General features: G+C 42.5%; 1 protein-coding gene across 6 annotated transcripts in view; it reads left to right on the top strand.

The window, feature by feature from the left end:
• Positions 1-18356, top strand: part of LOC127419701 (E3 ubiquitin-protein ligase UBR4-like) — a 92335-nt gene that overhangs the window by 56177 nt on the left and 17802 nt on the right. For all 6 annotated transcript variants that reach the window (XM_051661337.1, XM_051661336.1, XM_051661335.1 and 3 more), the window contains 18 exons: positions 119-296; positions 431-535; positions 11922-12059; positions 12165-12333; positions 12891-13095; positions 14273-14386; positions 14512-14721; positions 14805-14954; positions 15189-15416; positions 15515-15593; positions 15905-16111; positions 16251-16419; positions 16765-16909; positions 17113-17198; positions 17285-17372; positions 17468-17661; positions 17775-18014; positions 18125-18263. In XM_051661337.1, the coding sequence (XP_051517297.1) occupies positions 119-296; positions 431-535; positions 11922-12059; positions 12165-12333; positions 12891-13095; positions 14273-14386; positions 14512-14721; positions 14805-14954; positions 15189-15416; positions 15515-15593; positions 15905-16111; positions 16251-16419; positions 16765-16909; positions 17113-17198; positions 17285-17372; positions 17468-17661; positions 17775-18014; positions 18125-18263 (2844 nt within the window). The remainder of the gene's footprint in view (positions 1-118; positions 297-430; positions 536-11921; positions 12060-12164; positions 12334-12890; positions 13096-14272; positions 14387-14511; positions 14722-14804; positions 14955-15188; positions 15417-15514; positions 15594-15904; positions 16112-16250; positions 16420-16764; positions 16910-17112; positions 17199-17284; positions 17373-17467; positions 17662-17774; positions 18015-18124; positions 18264-18356) is intronic.

Here is an 18356-nt window from a genome sequence, read left to right as displayed (position 1 = left end):
GAATATTTATCAAAAGCAGTGGATGTTGTTCCTTTAAAACAAGTCTGTTTCTCGTTCACTGTTTCTAAAGAAGGCAGTTGTTCTGTAATCCCCCTCTCTCTCTTTATTTGATGTGTAGTCTGAGTCCATGGTTCTGGAGACGGCAGAGAATGTAAACAATGGGAATCCCTCTCCTCTGGAAGCTCTACTGGCTGGGGCAGAAGGCTTTCCACCCATGTTGGACATCCCCCCAGATGCTGATGATGAGACCATGGTGGAACTCGCTATTGCTCTCAGTCTGCAACAAGACCAGCAAGGTTACTGTTTCTTCTTAATGCACTGAAACATAAATGTTATAATCAAACCCAAAAACATTGTATTGCTAATATGGGGTTTATGTGGCGTTAGTGCATGTGCAGGTCTCTGACGTGATTGTTTGTTGATTCTACAGGCAGCAGCAGCAGTGCTCTGGGTCTGCAGAGTCTGGGTCTGTCTGGTCAGGCCCCCAGCTCTTCATCTTTGGATGCAGGGACACTATCAGACACCACTGCTTCAGGTAACTGCGCCCATCTCTCCATAACATATTATTTCTGTCATAACTGCATGCTCATGTGGTTGCCATCTACCTCTTAAACAATGTTCTAACCAGGCATAATGCAACAACCTGGAAAGGGTTCCCATGGTTATGGAAAACCTGGGAATATCAGGGTATATAAAATATTAGTGAATTTAAAATTTGTGATTTCCAGACCTGAAAATATAATGGAAATAAACAGAATTACATGGAGAATTCATGTGATAACGAATATAGAACTCAAATCAAATCAAATCACTTTATTGTCACACAGCCATATACACAAGTGCAATGGTGTGTGAAATTCTTGGGTGCAGTTCCAATCAACATAGCAGTCGTGACAGTGATGAGACAGTACCAATTTATAATAACATCAAATTAACACAGCACACTTGAAACATCTGATATACGCATAATTACACTCAACAATATACAAATAATAACATACACTGTACAGTATACAATACACACTATATAGATACACATTATTCAATAAAAATAAAAATATATAAAAAAGTATATATAGAATGTACAGTATTGTACTGTATTGACATTCAGGCTGTCGGTTGATAGTCAGTTGTTAAGAGAGAATATAATATAATTTATGACAGTCCGGTGTGAGATATAAGAGTAAGGGTAATAAAGTGCTGTGCTGATGTATTTTGATCGTGGGAGATCAAGAGTTCAGAAGTCTGATTGCTTGGGGGAAGAAGCTGTCATGAAGTCAGCTGGTGCGGGTCCTGATGCTGCGATACCGCCTGCCTGATGGTAGCAGTGAGAACAGCCCATGGCTCGGGTGGCTGGAGTCTCTGATCCTCCGAGCTTTTTTTCACACACCGCCTTGTATATATTTCCTGGAGGGAGGGAAGCTCACCTCCGATGATGTGTCTGGCAGTTCACACCACCCTTTGCAGTGCTTTGCGGTTGTGGGCAGTGCTATTGCCGTACCAGGCGGAGATGCAGCCAGTCAGGATGCTCTCTACCGTGCAGGTGTAGAACTGTGTGAGGATGTGGCGGTTCATTCCAAACTTCCTCAGCCGTCTCAGGAAGAAGAGGCGCTGATGAGCCTTCTTCACAATGGCCTCAGTGTGGATGGACCATGTGAGTTCCTCAGTGATGTGGACACCCAGGAACTTGAAGCTGCTGACTCTCTCCACTGGTGCTCCATTGATGGTGATGGGACTGTGTTCTCTGTCTTTTCTTCTGAAGTCCACCACAAGCTACTTTGTCTTACTGACGTTGAGGGAGAGGTTGTGCTCCTGACACCAGTGTTTCAGAGTGTGCACCTCCTCTCTGTAGGCTGTTTCATCATTGTCAGTGATCAGACCTACCACCGTCGTGTCATCAGCAAACTTAATGATGGCATTGGAGCTATGTGTTGCCACACAGTCATGTGTGTACAGGGAGTACAGGAGTGGGCTAAGAACACAGCCCTGCGGGGCTCCAGTGTTGAGGGTTAGTGATGAGATGTTGCTGCCTATTCTAACCACCTGGCGTCTGCTTGACAGGAAGTCCAGGATCCAGCTGCACAGCAGAGCTGTTTAAGCCCAGAGCCCGAAGTTTCTCATCTAGCTTGGAGGGCACTATGGTGTTGAATGCTGAGCTTTAGTCTACAAACAGCATTCTCACATAAGTGTTCTTTTTTTCCAGGTGGGATAGAGCAGTGTGTATTGTAGATGCAATGGCATCATCAGTGGAGTGGTCGTTGCGGTAAGCAAACTGCAACGGTTCAAGAGAGAGAGGCAGCACAGAGCAGATGTAATCTCTGATTAGTCTCTCAAAGCATTTGCTGATGATGGGGGTCAGAGCAACAGGACGCCAGTCATTTAAGCAAGTTATTTTTGATTGCTTTGGAACAGGCACAATGGTGGATGTTTTAAAGCATGTGGGGACTACAGACAAAGAGAGGGAAAGGTTGAAAATGTCCGTAAAAACACCAGCCAGCTGCTTTGCGCACGCTCTGACGCGGCCCGGAATGCCGTCTGGGCCCGCGGCTTTGCGGATATTCACCCGTCGGAAGGATCGGGTTACATCCGCTACAGAGACGGAGAGTGAACTAACCTCTGTAGCTTCAGCCGCGAGAGCTCTCTCCGCGAGGGCGGTGTTATTTCCCTCAAAACGAGCATAAAAAGTATTTAGCTCATCTGGGAGAGAGGCAGCGGTGTTTATGGCGGAGTTTTTATTCCCTTTAAAGTCCGTGATGATGTTAATTCCCTGCCACATGCTTCTAGAGTTGGTGGTGTTAAACTGTCCTTCAATCTTGCTCCTGTACTGGCGTTTTGCGGTTCTGATAGTTTATCGGAGGGCATAACTGGCTTGTTTATGCTCCTCCGTGTTCCCGGAATTAAAAGCGGAGGTCCGCACATTAAGTGCCGCGTGAACATCGTTATTTATCCATGGTTTCTGATTCGGATAGATCCGTATTGTTCTGGTCGGAACCACGTCCTCCACGCACTTTTTGATGAAACACATTACGTTATCAGCGTAAAGCTCGATGTCGTCATCGGAGGCGGACTGGAAACTATAAAAACTATAACGTTTATTAAGTTATACTTGAGGCTCTAAAATATTTAATTGGCTCGAAATTGCTCTCTGTGAGTGCAGACTATATAAATGAATAAAAATTATTATCTAATAATCATGAACGACTGAAAAAGTCTTGTAAATTCTTTGGTTAAAAGGTGTGTAAACCCTGTTCGGAGCGTTAAATAATTCGTTTGTTATCACAGAAAGCGAAATGCTGCACAAGGTGACCAAATCGAAGCCAAAATAAATGAATCCGAATATCAGATTATATTTGTTTTTAATATACATTTAAAGGAATATTCAATACAAGTTATGCTCAATCATCAGCATTGTGGCATAAAAGCAAAAACTTTAGGTTACTCACGTAACCCCGGTTCTCTGATTACAGGAATGAGGTATCTCACTATGGGTAAATGCTTCGGGCGTGGCCAATCCTGGAAGCACCAAAAAACACCGTTTGTCAGTTGACCAATCACAACAGTGATGGAGTCCCACCTCCACAATATAAACCACTGCCATAGGTGCCTACTTCATTCTCCGCATATCTCTTTGTAGAACTGCAAGGAGGGAAGAGTTCTCTTTCTAACATTCGTTCTGTATCTCTGTATGGGATAACTTCCGTATTGCAGATATGTTGTCCGAAGCAGACCAGTCAACCAACTTGTGGTGTCCAAAATATAAGAACACCACAAATTCTAAAAGAAAGGATGGGGAAGACAAAAGGCACACTTTTGCTTTTAAATGTTTTTTTTTTTATTTATTTAAAAAAAAATTTTTTTTTTTACACATGGGCAGACTGCGCACCCACACCAAGAACTGAATGAGCCAATGATGGATCTATAAAATCGGACAAAAGTGTGATGCGATGCCCCAACTCGCAGCCACACAAATGTCTTGGACTGAAATGCCCCTAAACAGTGCCCACGAGGTAGCCATGCCTCTGGTAGAATGAGCTGGAGTAGAGTATGAACTGGACACATTGAAGCCGCTCGTCCTCTAGCGAGGAAAAAGGCGGCAGATGAAAAGTTAGCAAATCCACCAGCTTACAGTTGAGCGTTGAGTCGCTCAATTTAGGCACAAGGGCTGGATTCATTTTAAGTGACTCTCTAGATAAATCCACAGCAAAGTGGATACAAGAGTGATGAACTGACAAAGCATGTAGTTCACTAACCTGCTTCACATTTGTTAAGGCCGATAATAAAGCTGCCTTTAACAAATGGAGCTTCAATTCTATACTTTCAACTGACTCAAATGGAGGCTGAGAGAGTGCGTTCAGGACCACAGACAGATCCTGTGACAGAACCATTGGTTTTGACACCCTGTTCAAATGCCTTGCGCCCCTCATAAACCTGCAAACAAGCGGGTGTTGACCCATCGTATTCGTGTCAATTCCCACATGACAAGTCGATATGGCAGCGAGATAAACATTTACTGTAGAAAAGGAACTGCCTTTATCTTGCCACTGAACATAAAAATGGAACAATGTGTCTGTGTGCACACCACTGCTCAAACACAGCCCATTTCCGATCATACACGGAGCACCTTAAAGCAGCCCTCATTCTCTGAATCATTTCAGTCACCCTTGGGGATAAATCTGTGACACTCAAATTTAGTCTCTCATGGACCAGGCCCAAAGAGCTACTTGGTCTGGGGCAGGGTGAAATATTTCCCTCTGCGCTTGCGACAGGAGATCACTGCGCAGCAGGAACGGCCAAGGCTGGGCACACAAAAGTTTAATTATCTCTTTTAGCCACAGTTTCGCCAGCCAGTCCGGGGCAATCAGAATGACTGAATGGCCATATTCTCTTACTCTTTTTAGAGTTGGAATGATCGGACTCGGTGGAGGAAATGCATAAAGTAGCGTGTTTGGCCAAGGATGCGCTAGACTGTCTATACACCCATAGGAGAACTTACTTTCAGCAGAGAGAAGAATAGAGGGCAATGAGCGTTTTCGTGTGATGCGAAATGATCTACGGCAGCTCGCCCGTATTTCTCCCACAGCTTAGACCATCCACCTAAAGGGTGAAGTCTCCATTCTCCATAAAGTGGATTCCCCCAGGACAGGAGATCAACCCCCATATTCATCGCTCCTGGAACGTGCGTCGCCCGCAATGAGTGAGTGTGCACTGCTCCACACAATCAACTTTTGTGCCAGGCTGTGTAGCCCCTGTAAACACGCCCCCTTGTCTGTTTATGTATGCCACTGCTGTCATGTTGTCTGATCTGACTAGGAAATGGTTGCCTTGAAGGAACTGTACAAAGTGTTTCAATGCTAGAAACACTGTCAGTAACTCCAGAAAGTTTATTCGTGCATACTGTAGTGACACAGGCCAAACCCTATTCACTGTTCTGCCTTCGCACACCCCGCCCCAACCTGTGAGTGACTCATCTGTTGTCAACACTTTCCTCAGAGACCGCCCCCAAAGAGGTTCCCACTTGAAGGAAATTCTCCAGTGATTGAGAGCACTCTGTGATTTAAGTGACGGCAAGGACATAAGCGCTGCTCTGCAATCCAATGCTGAAACTCTCTAATTTGCAGTAGTCCCAAAGGAATGACTGACACCGTCGAGGCCATCAGACCCAGTAGGTGTAGACAACCTGAATGAGACTTTTCTTTACCTTTCTGAAAAAAGGAAAAACAACCACGAATCAATCCGATGCATTCCTCTGACCGTAACGCTCGATACTGATCCGAGTTCAATCTGAGACCCAGATAAATTATTTCCTGTGAGGGCATCAGACAGCTCTTTGTCTCATTTATTTTGAATATCAAACTCACCAAATGAGACACCATCATTCTCGTATCCATCTCCGCTTGCTGCCACGATGGCGTGCAGAGCAGTAGCTTGTCTATATAACCAGACACTCAGACTCGTTAATCACAGTGGCGGTAGTGCTTTGTCCACACACTTGCTGAAGACTCTCAGTGCTAATGAAAGTCGGAAAGGCACTATCCAAAAATTCGCAAGCTACTCCCTGATTGGCAGATCTTAGGAATTTTCTGTGTGACGGGTAGATGCCTACATTGAAAGTACATGTCTTTCTGATCGACTGACGTAAACCAGTCTCTGGGACGAATAAACTGAGAGAACGTTTTGAGCATGAGCATTTTGAGCTTGTACCTTCTGAGGTGTTTGTTTAGGTTCCGCAAATCCAGAATGGGACGGAGACCTCTTAAAAACCCTGATGGCTGTCCTCCAGAGGCACAACCCTTGTTTGAAGGGCGATGTTTGGCCGCCGCGAAAGAAGCCTTGCTTCTCGGCTGGGGCTGATTCAGCTGTGCCCCTCCCTGCACTGACTGCTGGGGCCGCGGGGGCCTGGTCTGGGTTCTTAATTCACCGGGGCATCAAGGAAATCTGTCTTCTCCCTCTCAGACAGGCCGAGCCAAATAGCCCCTTCACCCAAAATGGCGAGACCCATGCTGTGGCCGCAGCTCTGGACGGCTCCTCTTGACGTACGTAGGTTGAGATTCACAATAACACAGATCAGTTCCCACCATGTCACACCACCACAATGTGCCAGAGAGATAAAAGCTATAACTCAAAACTCCACAGAAAAAAGCAAACCCACCTCGATGCGCTGGTTCACACTGGAGAAAAACAATATAAATACAGCAGAAAATATATTCACTTTGACAATAAATATTCTCGCAAAAAGAACAGCTGCTTTCTGTGACGTACCTGAATGGCTCACCTGATGAACTGTTAAGCGACCACTTGCGAGTCCTCTGTGATCTTCAAGGGGAAGAGAACGAGAATGAAATAGGCACCCATGGCACTGGTTTATATTAGGGAGGTGGGACTCCCTCTCCACTATGATTGGACTGTCAACTGACAGACGGGGTGTTATTGGTGCTTCCACAATTGGCCACGCCTGAGGTGTTTACCTATAGTGAGATACCGAACAAAAGAGAATCGATGAGAACCATCACAATGTAATGTCAACAAACCCTAAAACTAGTGTAAAAATTATGATTTAAACAACTTTACAGCTCAAATAGTTTTAAAAGAAGAATTAATGTAAGTGCTTTTATAAAATTATAAGCTTCACATTTCCGTCTTTAAACACTCAAAAAGATGGCCCTATTCACTTCCATTGTAAGTGCCTCACTGTAACCTCAATTTTTGCTTTTTTAAATATTAGATCACAAGATCACAAGAAAATTATTTTTTTGTGGTAATCAACATTATCCAACAAATGCTGTAGATTCAGCTTCACTTGTACTTAAACCCAGAATATTCCTTTAATGTGCCATTTGGTTTTTAGACCTTTCAATAATGACCATTTTCAAAGATTTGACTATTTTTCTGTGTATACAGTTGAAGTCAGAAATGTACATACACTTAGGTTTAAGTCATTTAAAACAAATTTTTTAACCACTCCACAGATTTCATATTAGCAATTATTTATTGCGACTATAAAATCTAGTCACCATTGGCGACAGTCAGGTTATGTGCGTTCATATGCGGTTTCGTCAGATATCATCTTGTGAGTTATTGAATACATCTATAGAGCACCAGTGTGTCTCGTGCCACTTTTCACCCATTCTGTTTCTGATGAGCTCGCTGCACCGCATGCAACAACAAACCCAGCATGAGAGAGTCGTGAACAAATGATTCTTTTGAACCGGATCTTTTTCATTAATCACCCGAAAAGAACATTTGAACTCAGGAGCTCAGGTTAGCAGTTTGAATCAGATTCACTTTCTCAGCGAATCAGCCGTCAGTGAGCTCACAGAGTGCAGACTTTTCAAAATAAGATTCCCATGTGTATTTCGGGCTTCTTTACAATTAAAAGTCCCGTATCATACATACATACTTTATCTGCAATGTAGATTGTAAAGAGCAGTATTAAATAAACACATTTTCTCTCTTATATTTGTATAAATTATGAAGGGGGTGTGAACATTTGAGACAAAAGTGAATGCAAACTTAGCTTCTCAACTATATACTGTACACCGCTTATTAAACCTCCTATTAATGGGTTATCAGCTGTCTTCCTTTTCTTCTGCTTTCTGTCTTGTTTCTGAACAGCAATCTTAATCGAGCAATTCTGTGATTTGGTGACTAAAAACAGCCATTTGGCTCCGTAATGTTTCAGTTTAGGAGCCAATGGCTCCTAAGTAATTATTTTTTTTTTTTTAGTCTGGAGCCATATATCGTCTTGACATCGTAAAAGACATCAGCTATTGGCGATCACTCTGACCATTGTCGATCCCCGAGATCATTGTCTGTTGACACAACCCTAATGTGCATTTCTCTCTATAAATTAACAAAATGTTAAGACAGTCTCCTTGCTGGTTTTTCTGACACATTCAGAATCATAACTGCTTTTGCCGGTGTCGCTGCGACTCGCTTCGTGCATGTGCTTGTGAAATTTATATTTTAAAGGCACATTATTATGGTTTAGTATTTCTCTGTAATGTAGAACAGTGTTAGCAATGTTACTTATAACATTCTTTCTCAGCCCTGGAACTCAAACCATTTTCTGAGGCCCCCCAAAATATATATATTTAAGTAATTAAATTAATATCATAAGCGTGTGACAACTAGTCAACTAGGAAAATCTTTGGTCAGGGGCAACCCTAGATGTCATTCCTTTAGGCAATTAGCCAATTAGCTTCTGATAGGCTAATTGGAGTCAATTGAAGGTGTACCTGTGGATGTATTTTAAGGCCTACCTTCAAACTCAGTGCCTTTTTGCTTGACATCATGGGAAAATCAAAAGAAATCATCCAAGACCTCAGAAAAATATTGTGGACCTCCAGAAGTCTGGTTCAGCCTTGGGAGCAATTTCTAAATGCCTGAAGGTACCACATTCATCTGTACAAACAATAGTACACAAGTATAAACACCATGGGACCATGCAGCCACCATACCGCTCAGGAAGGAGACGCATTCTGTCTCCTAGAGATGAACATAATTTGGTGCTTAAAGTGCAAATCAATCCCAGAACAACAGCAAAGGACCTTGTGAAGATGCTGGAGGAAACAGGTAGACAAGTATCTATATCCACAGTAAAACAAGTCCTGTATTGACATAACCTGAAAGACTGCTCAGCAAGGAAGAAGCCACTGCTCCAAAACTGCCATAAAAAAGCCAGACTGCAGTTTGCAAGTGCATATGGGGACAAATATCTTACTTTTTCGAGAAATGCCCTCTGGTCTGATTAAACAACAATGTAACTGTTTGACCATAACGACCATCGTTATGTTTAGAGGAAAAAGGGTAAGGCTTGCAAGTCGAAGAACACCATCCCAACTGTGAAGCATGGGGGTGGCAGCAGCATGTTGTGGGGGTGCTTTGCTGCAGGAGGGACTGGTGCACTTCACAAAATAGATGGCATCATGAGGAAGGAAAATTATGTGGATATACAGTGCATCTGGAAAGTATTCACAGCGCTTCACTTTTTCCACATTTTGTTATGTTACAGCCTTATTCCAAAATGGATTAAATTCATTATTTTCCTCAAAATTCTACAAACAATACCCCATAATGACAACGTGAAAATAGTTTGTTTGAAATCTTTGCAAATTTATTAAAAATAAAAAATGAAAAAAAAATCACATGTACATAAGTATTCACAGCCTTTGCCATGACACTCAAAATTGAGCTCAGGTGCATCCTGTTTCCACTGATAATCCTTGATGTTTCTACAACTTGATTGGAGTCCACCTGTGGTAAATTCAGTTGATTGGACATGATTTGGAAAGGCACACACCTGTCTGTATAAGGTCCCACAGTTAACAGTGCATGTCAGAGCACAAACCAAGCCATGAAGTCCAAGGAATTGTCTGTAGACCTCTGAGACAGGATTGTATCGAGGCACAGATCTGGGGAAGGGTACAGAAAAATTTCTGCAGCATTGAAGGTCCCAATGAGTACAGTGGCCTCCATCATCCGTAAATGGAAGAAGTTTGGAACCACCAGGACTCTTCCTAGAGCTGGCCGCCCGGCCAAACTGAGCGATCGGGGGAGAAGGGCCTAAGTCAGGGAGGTGACCAAGAACCATATGGTCACTCTGACAGAGCTCCAGCATTCCTGTGGAGAGAGGAGAACCTTCCAGAAGAACAACCATCTCTGCAGCACTCCACCAATCAGGCCTGTATGGTAGAGTGGCCAGACGGAAGCCACTCCTCAGTAAAAGGCACATGACAGCCCGCCTGAAGTTTGCCAAAAGGCACCTGAAGGAGACTCGGACCATGAGAAACAAAATTCTCTGGTCTGATGAAACAAAGATTGAACTCTTTGGCCTGAATGGCAAGCGTCATGTCTGGAGGAAACCAGGCACTGCTCATCACCTGGCCAATACCATCCCTACAGTGAAGCATGGTGGTGGCAGCATCATGCTCTGGGGATGTTTTTCAGCAGCAGGAACTGGGAGACTAGTCAGGATCGAGGGACAGATGAATGCAGCAATGTACAGAGACATCCTTGATGAAAACCTGCTCCAGAGCGCTCTGGACCTCAGACTGGAGCGAAGGTTCATCTTCCAACAGGACAACGACCGTAAGCACACAGCCAAGATAACAAAGGAGGAGTGGCTACGGGACAACTCTGTGAATGTCCTTGAGTGGCCCAGCCAGAGCCCAGACTTGAACCTGATTGAACATATCTGGAGAGATCTGAAAATGGCTGTGCACCGACGCTCCCCATCCAGCCTGATGGAGCTTGAGAGGTCCTGCAAAGAAGAATGGGAGAATCTGCCCAAAAATTGGTGTGCCAAGCTTGTAGCATCATACTCAAAAAAGACTTGAGGCTGTAATTGGTGCCAAAGGTGCTTCAACAAAGTATTGAGCAAAGGCTGTGAATACTTATGTACATGTGATTTATTTTTTTTTTTAATTTTTTTTTTTTTTTTTTATAAATTTGCAAAGATTTCAAACAAACTTCTTTCACATTGTCATTATGGGGTATTGTTTGTAGAATTTTGAGGAAAATAATGAATTTAATCCATTTTGGAATAAGGCTGTAACATAACAAAATGTGGAAAAAGTGAAGCGCTGTCGATACTTTCCGGATACACTGTATTGAAGCACCATCTCAAGACATCAGCCAGGAAGTTAAAGCTCGGTCGCAAATGGGTCTTCCAAATGGACAGTGACCTCTAGCATACCCAGGGCCATTGGAAGGAATTCTGGGCCCCCTAACTGTATATTACCCTTGGCCCCTTACCTATTAAAAAATACAGTTTTGAATTTGGCCCCCCTGGACCTTTGGGCCCCTAGAATTGTTTCCACCTTTCACCCCACTAGCTACGGCTTTGAGCATACCTCCAAAGTTGTGGCAAATTGGCTTAAGGACAACAAAGTCAAGGGATTGGAGTGGCCATCACAAAGCCCTGACCTCAATCTGATTAGAAAATTTGTCGGCAGACCTGAAAAAGCGTGTGCGAGCAAGGAGGCCTAAAAAAAACCTGACTCGGTTACACCCGTTCTGTCTGGAGGAATGGGCCAAAATTCCAGCAACTTATTGTGAGAATCTTGTGGAAGGCTACCCAAAACATTTGACCCAAGTTAAACAATTTAAAGGCAATGCTACCAAATACTAAAAAATTGTATGTAAACTTTTGACCCACTGGGAATGTGATGAAATAAAAGCTGAAATAAATCATTCTCTCCACTATTATTCTGACGTTTCACATTCTTAAAGTAGTGATCCTAACTGACCTAAGACAGGGAATGTTTTCTACGATTAAATGTCAGGAATTGTGAAAATGTATTTGGCTAAGGTGTATGTAAGCTTCTGACTTCAACTGTATGTATCTTTGTATGCACCTTTAGAACCCCCCCTTAGCAAAGCCTGCTGTTTTTTTCCTGTAACAGCTCTGGTTATGCTTTCAGCCCCAGCCTCGGATGACGAGGGGAGCACAGCAGCCACAGATGGCTCCACACTGCGCACCTCTCCTGCCGAGCACGGGGGCAGCGTGGGATCTGAAAGTGGAGGAAGTGCCATCGATTTGGTTGCGGGAGAACACAATGGTAAGACACATGCAGTTGTTAGTGTTTGTCTTAATTTAAATCCTAAAAGATCATATTGAAATGTCTGGGTTTGTTTAATAGAGTTTTCAATTACTTTTGTTTCAGTGTCTGGCCGCAGCAGTGCTTATGGGGACACAGCTGTTGAAGGTCACCCTGCTGGTCCAGGAAGTGTGAGCTCGAGCACAGGCGCCATCAGCACCACCACTGCCCAACATGAAGGAGATGGATCCGAGGGGGAGGGGGAAACAGAGGGGGACATTCACACCAGTAACAGGTCTTTCTGCATGAGGCGCAAAAATCTCCTATTATGCTTTTATGAAGCAGAATAAAATAGTTTGACAATAAAGCTGTTCAGTCATGATGTAAATTTGTAGGCCAACCCAGAAGGCTTATTTAAACCTCTTAAGGCTTTAAAATTACAACTTTCTTACGAGTTGCTACATAAGAACTACAAACTTATAACACGTCATTTGTTTAATTGACGATTAATGGCGTGGACAAACTTTGTAGATCTTGGGTAGCAATTTTTTTTTAAAGCACAACTGTTTCAAAATTCCCATTTTACTGCGTGTAATTTGTTGTAGAACAAAATGGGAAGTCTCAAGGTCAAATAACGTTAACCACAGACCTTACTGCGCTCATAAATTGAAATCCATTATTCTAAAAGCCCATTCAAAGTTTCAGATGAATTCCCATGGCTTGAAAATAATAATTCTCTTCTGTGTTTTATGACTACAAACTGAACAGACTGTGGCATTAAACATTTTCTGTACAGATTCGGCTCTTTTCCTTGTTTGTGTCTCACCGTGTGTGGTGTTCTCCTTTCTCCAGGTTGCACATGGTTCGTCTAATGCTTTTGGAGCGTCTCTTGCAGCACCTGTCTCAGCTCCACACTGTGGGTGGAGTTCAAGCCATCCCCTACATGCAGGTCATCCTCATGCTGACCACAGATCTGGATGGAGAGGACGAGAAGGACAAGGGAGCACTGGACGACCTGCTGGCCCAACTCATCGCAGAACTCTGCATGCACAAGAAGGTAAGAGCACACCAGCAGCATTTTTTTGAAAGTTCTTTATAACTTGACATGGCACCTAAAAATGCGTCTTCTGAGCAAGATGCTGAAAAATGGCAATACTCGTCACAACGGTCAAAGACATCCATCTAGCGTGTATTTACATAGAAAAACAATGCATATGGAGGCAAAAATGCTTTCAGTGTGGATGGCCCTGATCTTTCTAATCTGTATTTGGATTAGTGATGGACTAATTAGTCGATTTAAAATATTTATTCATGATTAATCACATGATTTTTTTCACAATTTCTCACAGATTTTGAAAGTGCTGACATTTTACTCTATATATACTTATTTTCCTGTCCAAATACATTTAGTTCCTCCTTAGAGAAGAAAAAGTTTAAAATACTGTTATTTAACATTTTCCAAACAATGCTTCTCACAGTATAAAGGTAGAAATGCACTAAAATAGCACCAATTCAAGTAACTTTAAACATTTAAGTGGGAGGATAACTAATTGAAAGAAATAACTCCCATAGGTTGTGTATTCATTGCAATGGTGATTACATTTCTTAAACCCTCATCCTCCACAATATTAATTGTTAGGTAGGCTGTGACTATCCACTTTTGCTACAGCAATCGTGAAGCTGCATTCACATGATTTGTGCCACTTTGAACTCCAAATGAGCTGCAGAGAACTTCTTGTTCTGGCACTGCCCACGTAATGATACTTCATCTGAATTGTCCGGTAAGGCTGACTCATCGAAAGGTCAACAGCAATGAGGTCAAATTTGAAATAGTTTGAACTTTGAGTGCCGCGTGACAAACGCGGGGAAGCACAGATGTTTCACTCCAGCAAGTGTGTGATTGTCGAAAGACCTTTCACGGAGGAGACCTTCCTGCCGCTGTGGTACCTCATCAGTGCCATTTATCGTGTGTTTGGCTTTTAGGTGATAGTTGAGACTTGACATGCTTCTGTGGTAATTAAATTCCACCATACATAGGCCACAAAGTCCCATAAAATGTCAGAATCTAATGTCAAATGTGTAAATGTGTTAATCACGTAAAAAAATTAACATGTTAATTTAATTGCGTGCGTTAATTTCGACAGATCTACTTATTAGTGATAGCATCTTCATTGGTCATTGAAAAGCCCATATCATTCAACCGCTAATATGGGTATCTAATGTTTGGCTTCCAGGATGTTTCAAAGAAGAATGAGCGTAGTTCCATAAACGAGGTGCACCTGGTCATCATGAGACTTCTCAGTGTTTTCATGTCTCGTACAAAGTCTGGCTCAAAATCCTCCTCTGAGGTAACTGTCACCTTCATTCGCTTATTTATGTATAATATTGTTTTTATTCTACAGCCTGGTTTTAGATCCCAGAGCGGCAAGCCTGAAAACTGTTAAATTATCTGTCATCTAAATTTTCTCGCCAGTCGTCTTCTCTCATCTCCAACACAACAGCCACCGCTCTTCTCAGTATGGGAGCGATAGACTACTGCCTGCATGTGCTCAAATCCCTGCTGGAGTTCTGGAAGACCCAACAGGGTGAGGAGGAGCCAACAGCTACCAGTCAGCTCCTTAAACCCCACACCTCTTCCTCTCCCCCAGATATGAGCCCCTTCTTCCTGCGCCAGTATGTCAAGGTATTGGGCCATGTTTTGAAAAAGCAAATATGTTGGATGAGGAAGTGTCATTGTCATTAAATTGTTTTATGTGTGTTCTTCAGGGCCATGCTGCTGATGTGTTTGAAGCTTACTCTCAGCTCCTAACTGAGATGGTCCTGCGGCTGCCATACCAAATCAAGAAAATCGCAGATACCAACCCCCGTATCCCACCACCAATCTTTGATCACTCCTGGTTTTATTTCCTGTCAGAGGTAATGCACATGCTTCTTTTTTGGCCATCAATAATATATTGATGAAATCAATACAATGATTTACATTTTTTGCTAGCAAGTTTTTTGTTCTAATCCACTTAACAATTCCAGAACGTAAAGATTTAATTAATGGTGCTTTCAGTACTTGGAAAAAGAGTTCTCTCCAACCCTCTCTAATTCTCTGACAAGAATTGATTCTATGTTCCCAACTCATCATCTTCCACCTTCTTCCAGTATCTGATGATCCAGCAGACGCCGTTTGTGAGGCGGCAGGTGAGGAAGCTGCTGCTTTTCATTTGCGGCTCCAAAGAGAAATACCGTCAACTCCGAGACCTGCACACGCTTGACTCCCACGTGCGTGGCATCAAGAAACTTTTGGAGGAGCAGGGCATCTTCCTGCGGGGAGGAATCGTCACGGCAACATCCGGCTCTGCTCTACAGTATGACACACTCATTAGTTTGGTGAGTAACAGGCCCGTTTGAAGCCTTACTCTACATTTGAATCAGTTTTTACACTTCTTGCTGCTCAAATTTGCATTAACTGTTTTCCTTTTACACAGATGGAGCATCTTAAAGCATGTGCTGAAATTGCCACCCAGAGAACAATCAACTGGCAGAAGTTCTGCATAAAGGACGACTGTAAGTGTACACAAATGTTATTATATATTTAATATGGATGGGCATTTTGAGGAGTTTTATAGTCGAGTACTCTTAAACACAAGTAACTGATCACTCAAACATGAATATCCAAGTAAAAAAAATTACAATTGTGACAAACATGACATTTATTCACATTGTGTTTTATTCACAAACATTACATCACCCATATAACATTTTCAAAATAAGCTAACTTTAATCCTAGTATTTAGTATTTTCTCCTACTTGTGATGTCAGCATTGCATTTCTTGTCACTGTGGTACTAATTGAGTTGTCTCTTTCTTTATGTGTAGCGGTGCTGTACTTCCTGCTGCAGGTGAGTTTCTTGGTGGATGAGGGGGTTTCTCCAGTCCTGCTGCAGCTGCTGTCCTGCGCTCTGTGTGGCAGTAAAGTCATTGCTGCCGCCGCCTCTGTTGGAGGTTCAGGAACCTCTCAGCCCTCTCAGAGCAAATCCTCCAGCAAGAAGAGCAAGAAAGAGGACAAGGAAAAAGACAAAGAAGGTTAGACTGTGGTTTGTGTTGGTGTTTATTCAGTCATCTTTCAGCATCTTTGATCATTGAACATTACACTGTTTTTAATTTAGTTTAAAAACAGCAGTTTCATGCCAATTTTATGAATGTTTTGTGGTGTTGATTGCAGGAGATGGAGCTGGAAATCAGGAAGATCAGCTCTGTACAGCCCTGGTCAGTCAGCTCAACAAATTTGCAGATAAAGAGACGCTTATTCAGTTCCTGCGTTGCTTCCTGCTTGAGTCCAACTCTTCATCTGTGCGCTGGCAAGCCCACTGCCTCTCCCTGCATATCTACAGGTGGATATTTGATATGAAATAAGTTGTCATGTCCTGCGGTCTGGCATGTTATGCTTCTTTAAAAACTATTTTGAACAACATTTTGCTTGTTCTCAACCAGTTAATGTGATACAGCTTTTACAATACACACTTTTCCTTATACATTCATATCTTGATGTTGATTAACCAAGTAGTTCATAAGACATGATATACATCAACTACCAAGGTACATGCCTTCTCAAATATATTCTGTAAGCATACTACTTCACGTCTAGTGCTTTGTGCACAGTCCAAAAGTCCAGAGTATTTTATCAGTTATATTTTCAGTCCCATCATGTTAATTCATACAGAATGTTTACCTTTCAGGAATTCAAACAAGTCCCAACAGGACTTGCTGCTGGACCTAATGTGGGCCATTTGGCCAGAACTCCCATCTTACGGACGCAAAGCAGCTCAGTTTGTGGACCTGCTCGGATACTTCTCCCTCAAAACACCCCAGACAGAAAAGAAGGTACATTCACAATGCCTTGTCAGAACTTTTACTCAGGAGCTTACTCGGGAGCCAAAAGATACTGGCATGACTGCTGGCTGCTGAGAATCTCAGAATGAGTGGATAAACATGTCTTTTATGAACATATAGTAGGCCTATATATTATTTTATGAACATTTTTGTTATTTTTTCTTTGCATTGACTTTATTGTTCTACGTTCCCAGCTGAAAGAATACTCTCAGAAAGCTGTAGAAATCCTTAGGGCACAGAACCACATCCTGACCAATCATCCCAATTCAAACATATACAAGTAAGTGTTCCCAACATGTGAAACTTGGGTGTGAAAAACAGCAAGTTTAAACATTTTCAGTTTTTTTTTCTCTTGTGTTGTCTTAGCACCCTGTCTGGGCTGGTGGAGTTCGATGGATTTTACTTGGAAAGTGATCCCTGCTTGGTGTGCAACAATCCTGAAGTGCCCTTCTCTGTGAGTGATCATAGAATGGCAGTCAGAAAATACTTATAAATGCTTGTCTTGTTGTGGTTTTTAATGTTGGCCTACTTTATTCTCTGTGCTATTAGAACATCAAACTGTCATCTATCAAAGTGGACACCCGTTACACTACCACTCAGCAAGTGGTAAAGCTGATTGGCAGCCACACTATTAGCAAAGTCACTGTGAAGATCGGCGATCTCAAGAGAACCAAGATGGTTCGCACAATCAACCTCTACTATAATAACAGGACTGTACAGGCCATCGTAGAGCTGAAGAACAAGTGAGCATATTTTTTCTAGACTCTTGTTGGAATTTGATTTAGAAGTTCCAATTCCCTTAAAACTGAATATGCTTGCAGAATTGCTTTTAATGCTTTTAATGTTATTTTTATAGACCTGCTCGCTGGCACAAAGCAAAGAAGGTGCAGTTGACCCCTGGACAAACTGAAGTAAAGATTGATCTTCCTCTACCCATTGTGGCCTCCAACCTGATGATTGAATTCTCTGATTTCTATGAGAACTACCAGGCTTCTACAGAGACCCTGCAGTGCCCTCGCTGCAGTGCATCTGTTCCTGCCAACCCAGGAGTGTGTGGCAACTGTGGAGAGAACGTCTACCAGTGCCACAAGTGCAGGTAAAGCAGAGATTGGATTTTGAGATCTGGTTTAAAAATGTAATTTACAAAGACCTAAGAAACAAACATAGACTTGTAATTTTGTTGAAATTGACAATTTTGATTTCCAGATCCATTAATTACGATGAGAAGGACCCGTTCCTGTGCAATGCCTGTGGTTTCTGTAAATATGCACGCTTTGACTTCATGCTGTATGCAAAACCCTGTTGTGCTGTAGATCCCATAGAAAATGAAGAAGACAGGAAAAAGGTAATATTTAATAACAATAAAAAAAATTGTCAGTTATACAATTTGGGTTTCTGGAAAGAAATCGGGTTGTATTTGGGAATATTGTCTAAATTG

The sequence above is a fragment of the Myxocyprinus asiaticus genome, chromosome 29 (assembly GCF_019703515.2).
Source record: "Myxocyprinus asiaticus isolate MX2 ecotype Aquarium Trade chromosome 29, UBuf_Myxa_2, whole genome shotgun sequence".
Classification (NCBI taxonomy): domain Eukaryota; kingdom Metazoa; phylum Chordata; class Actinopteri; order Cypriniformes; family Catostomidae; genus Myxocyprinus; species Myxocyprinus asiaticus.
This window is presented reverse-complemented; position numbering and strand designations above follow the sequence as displayed.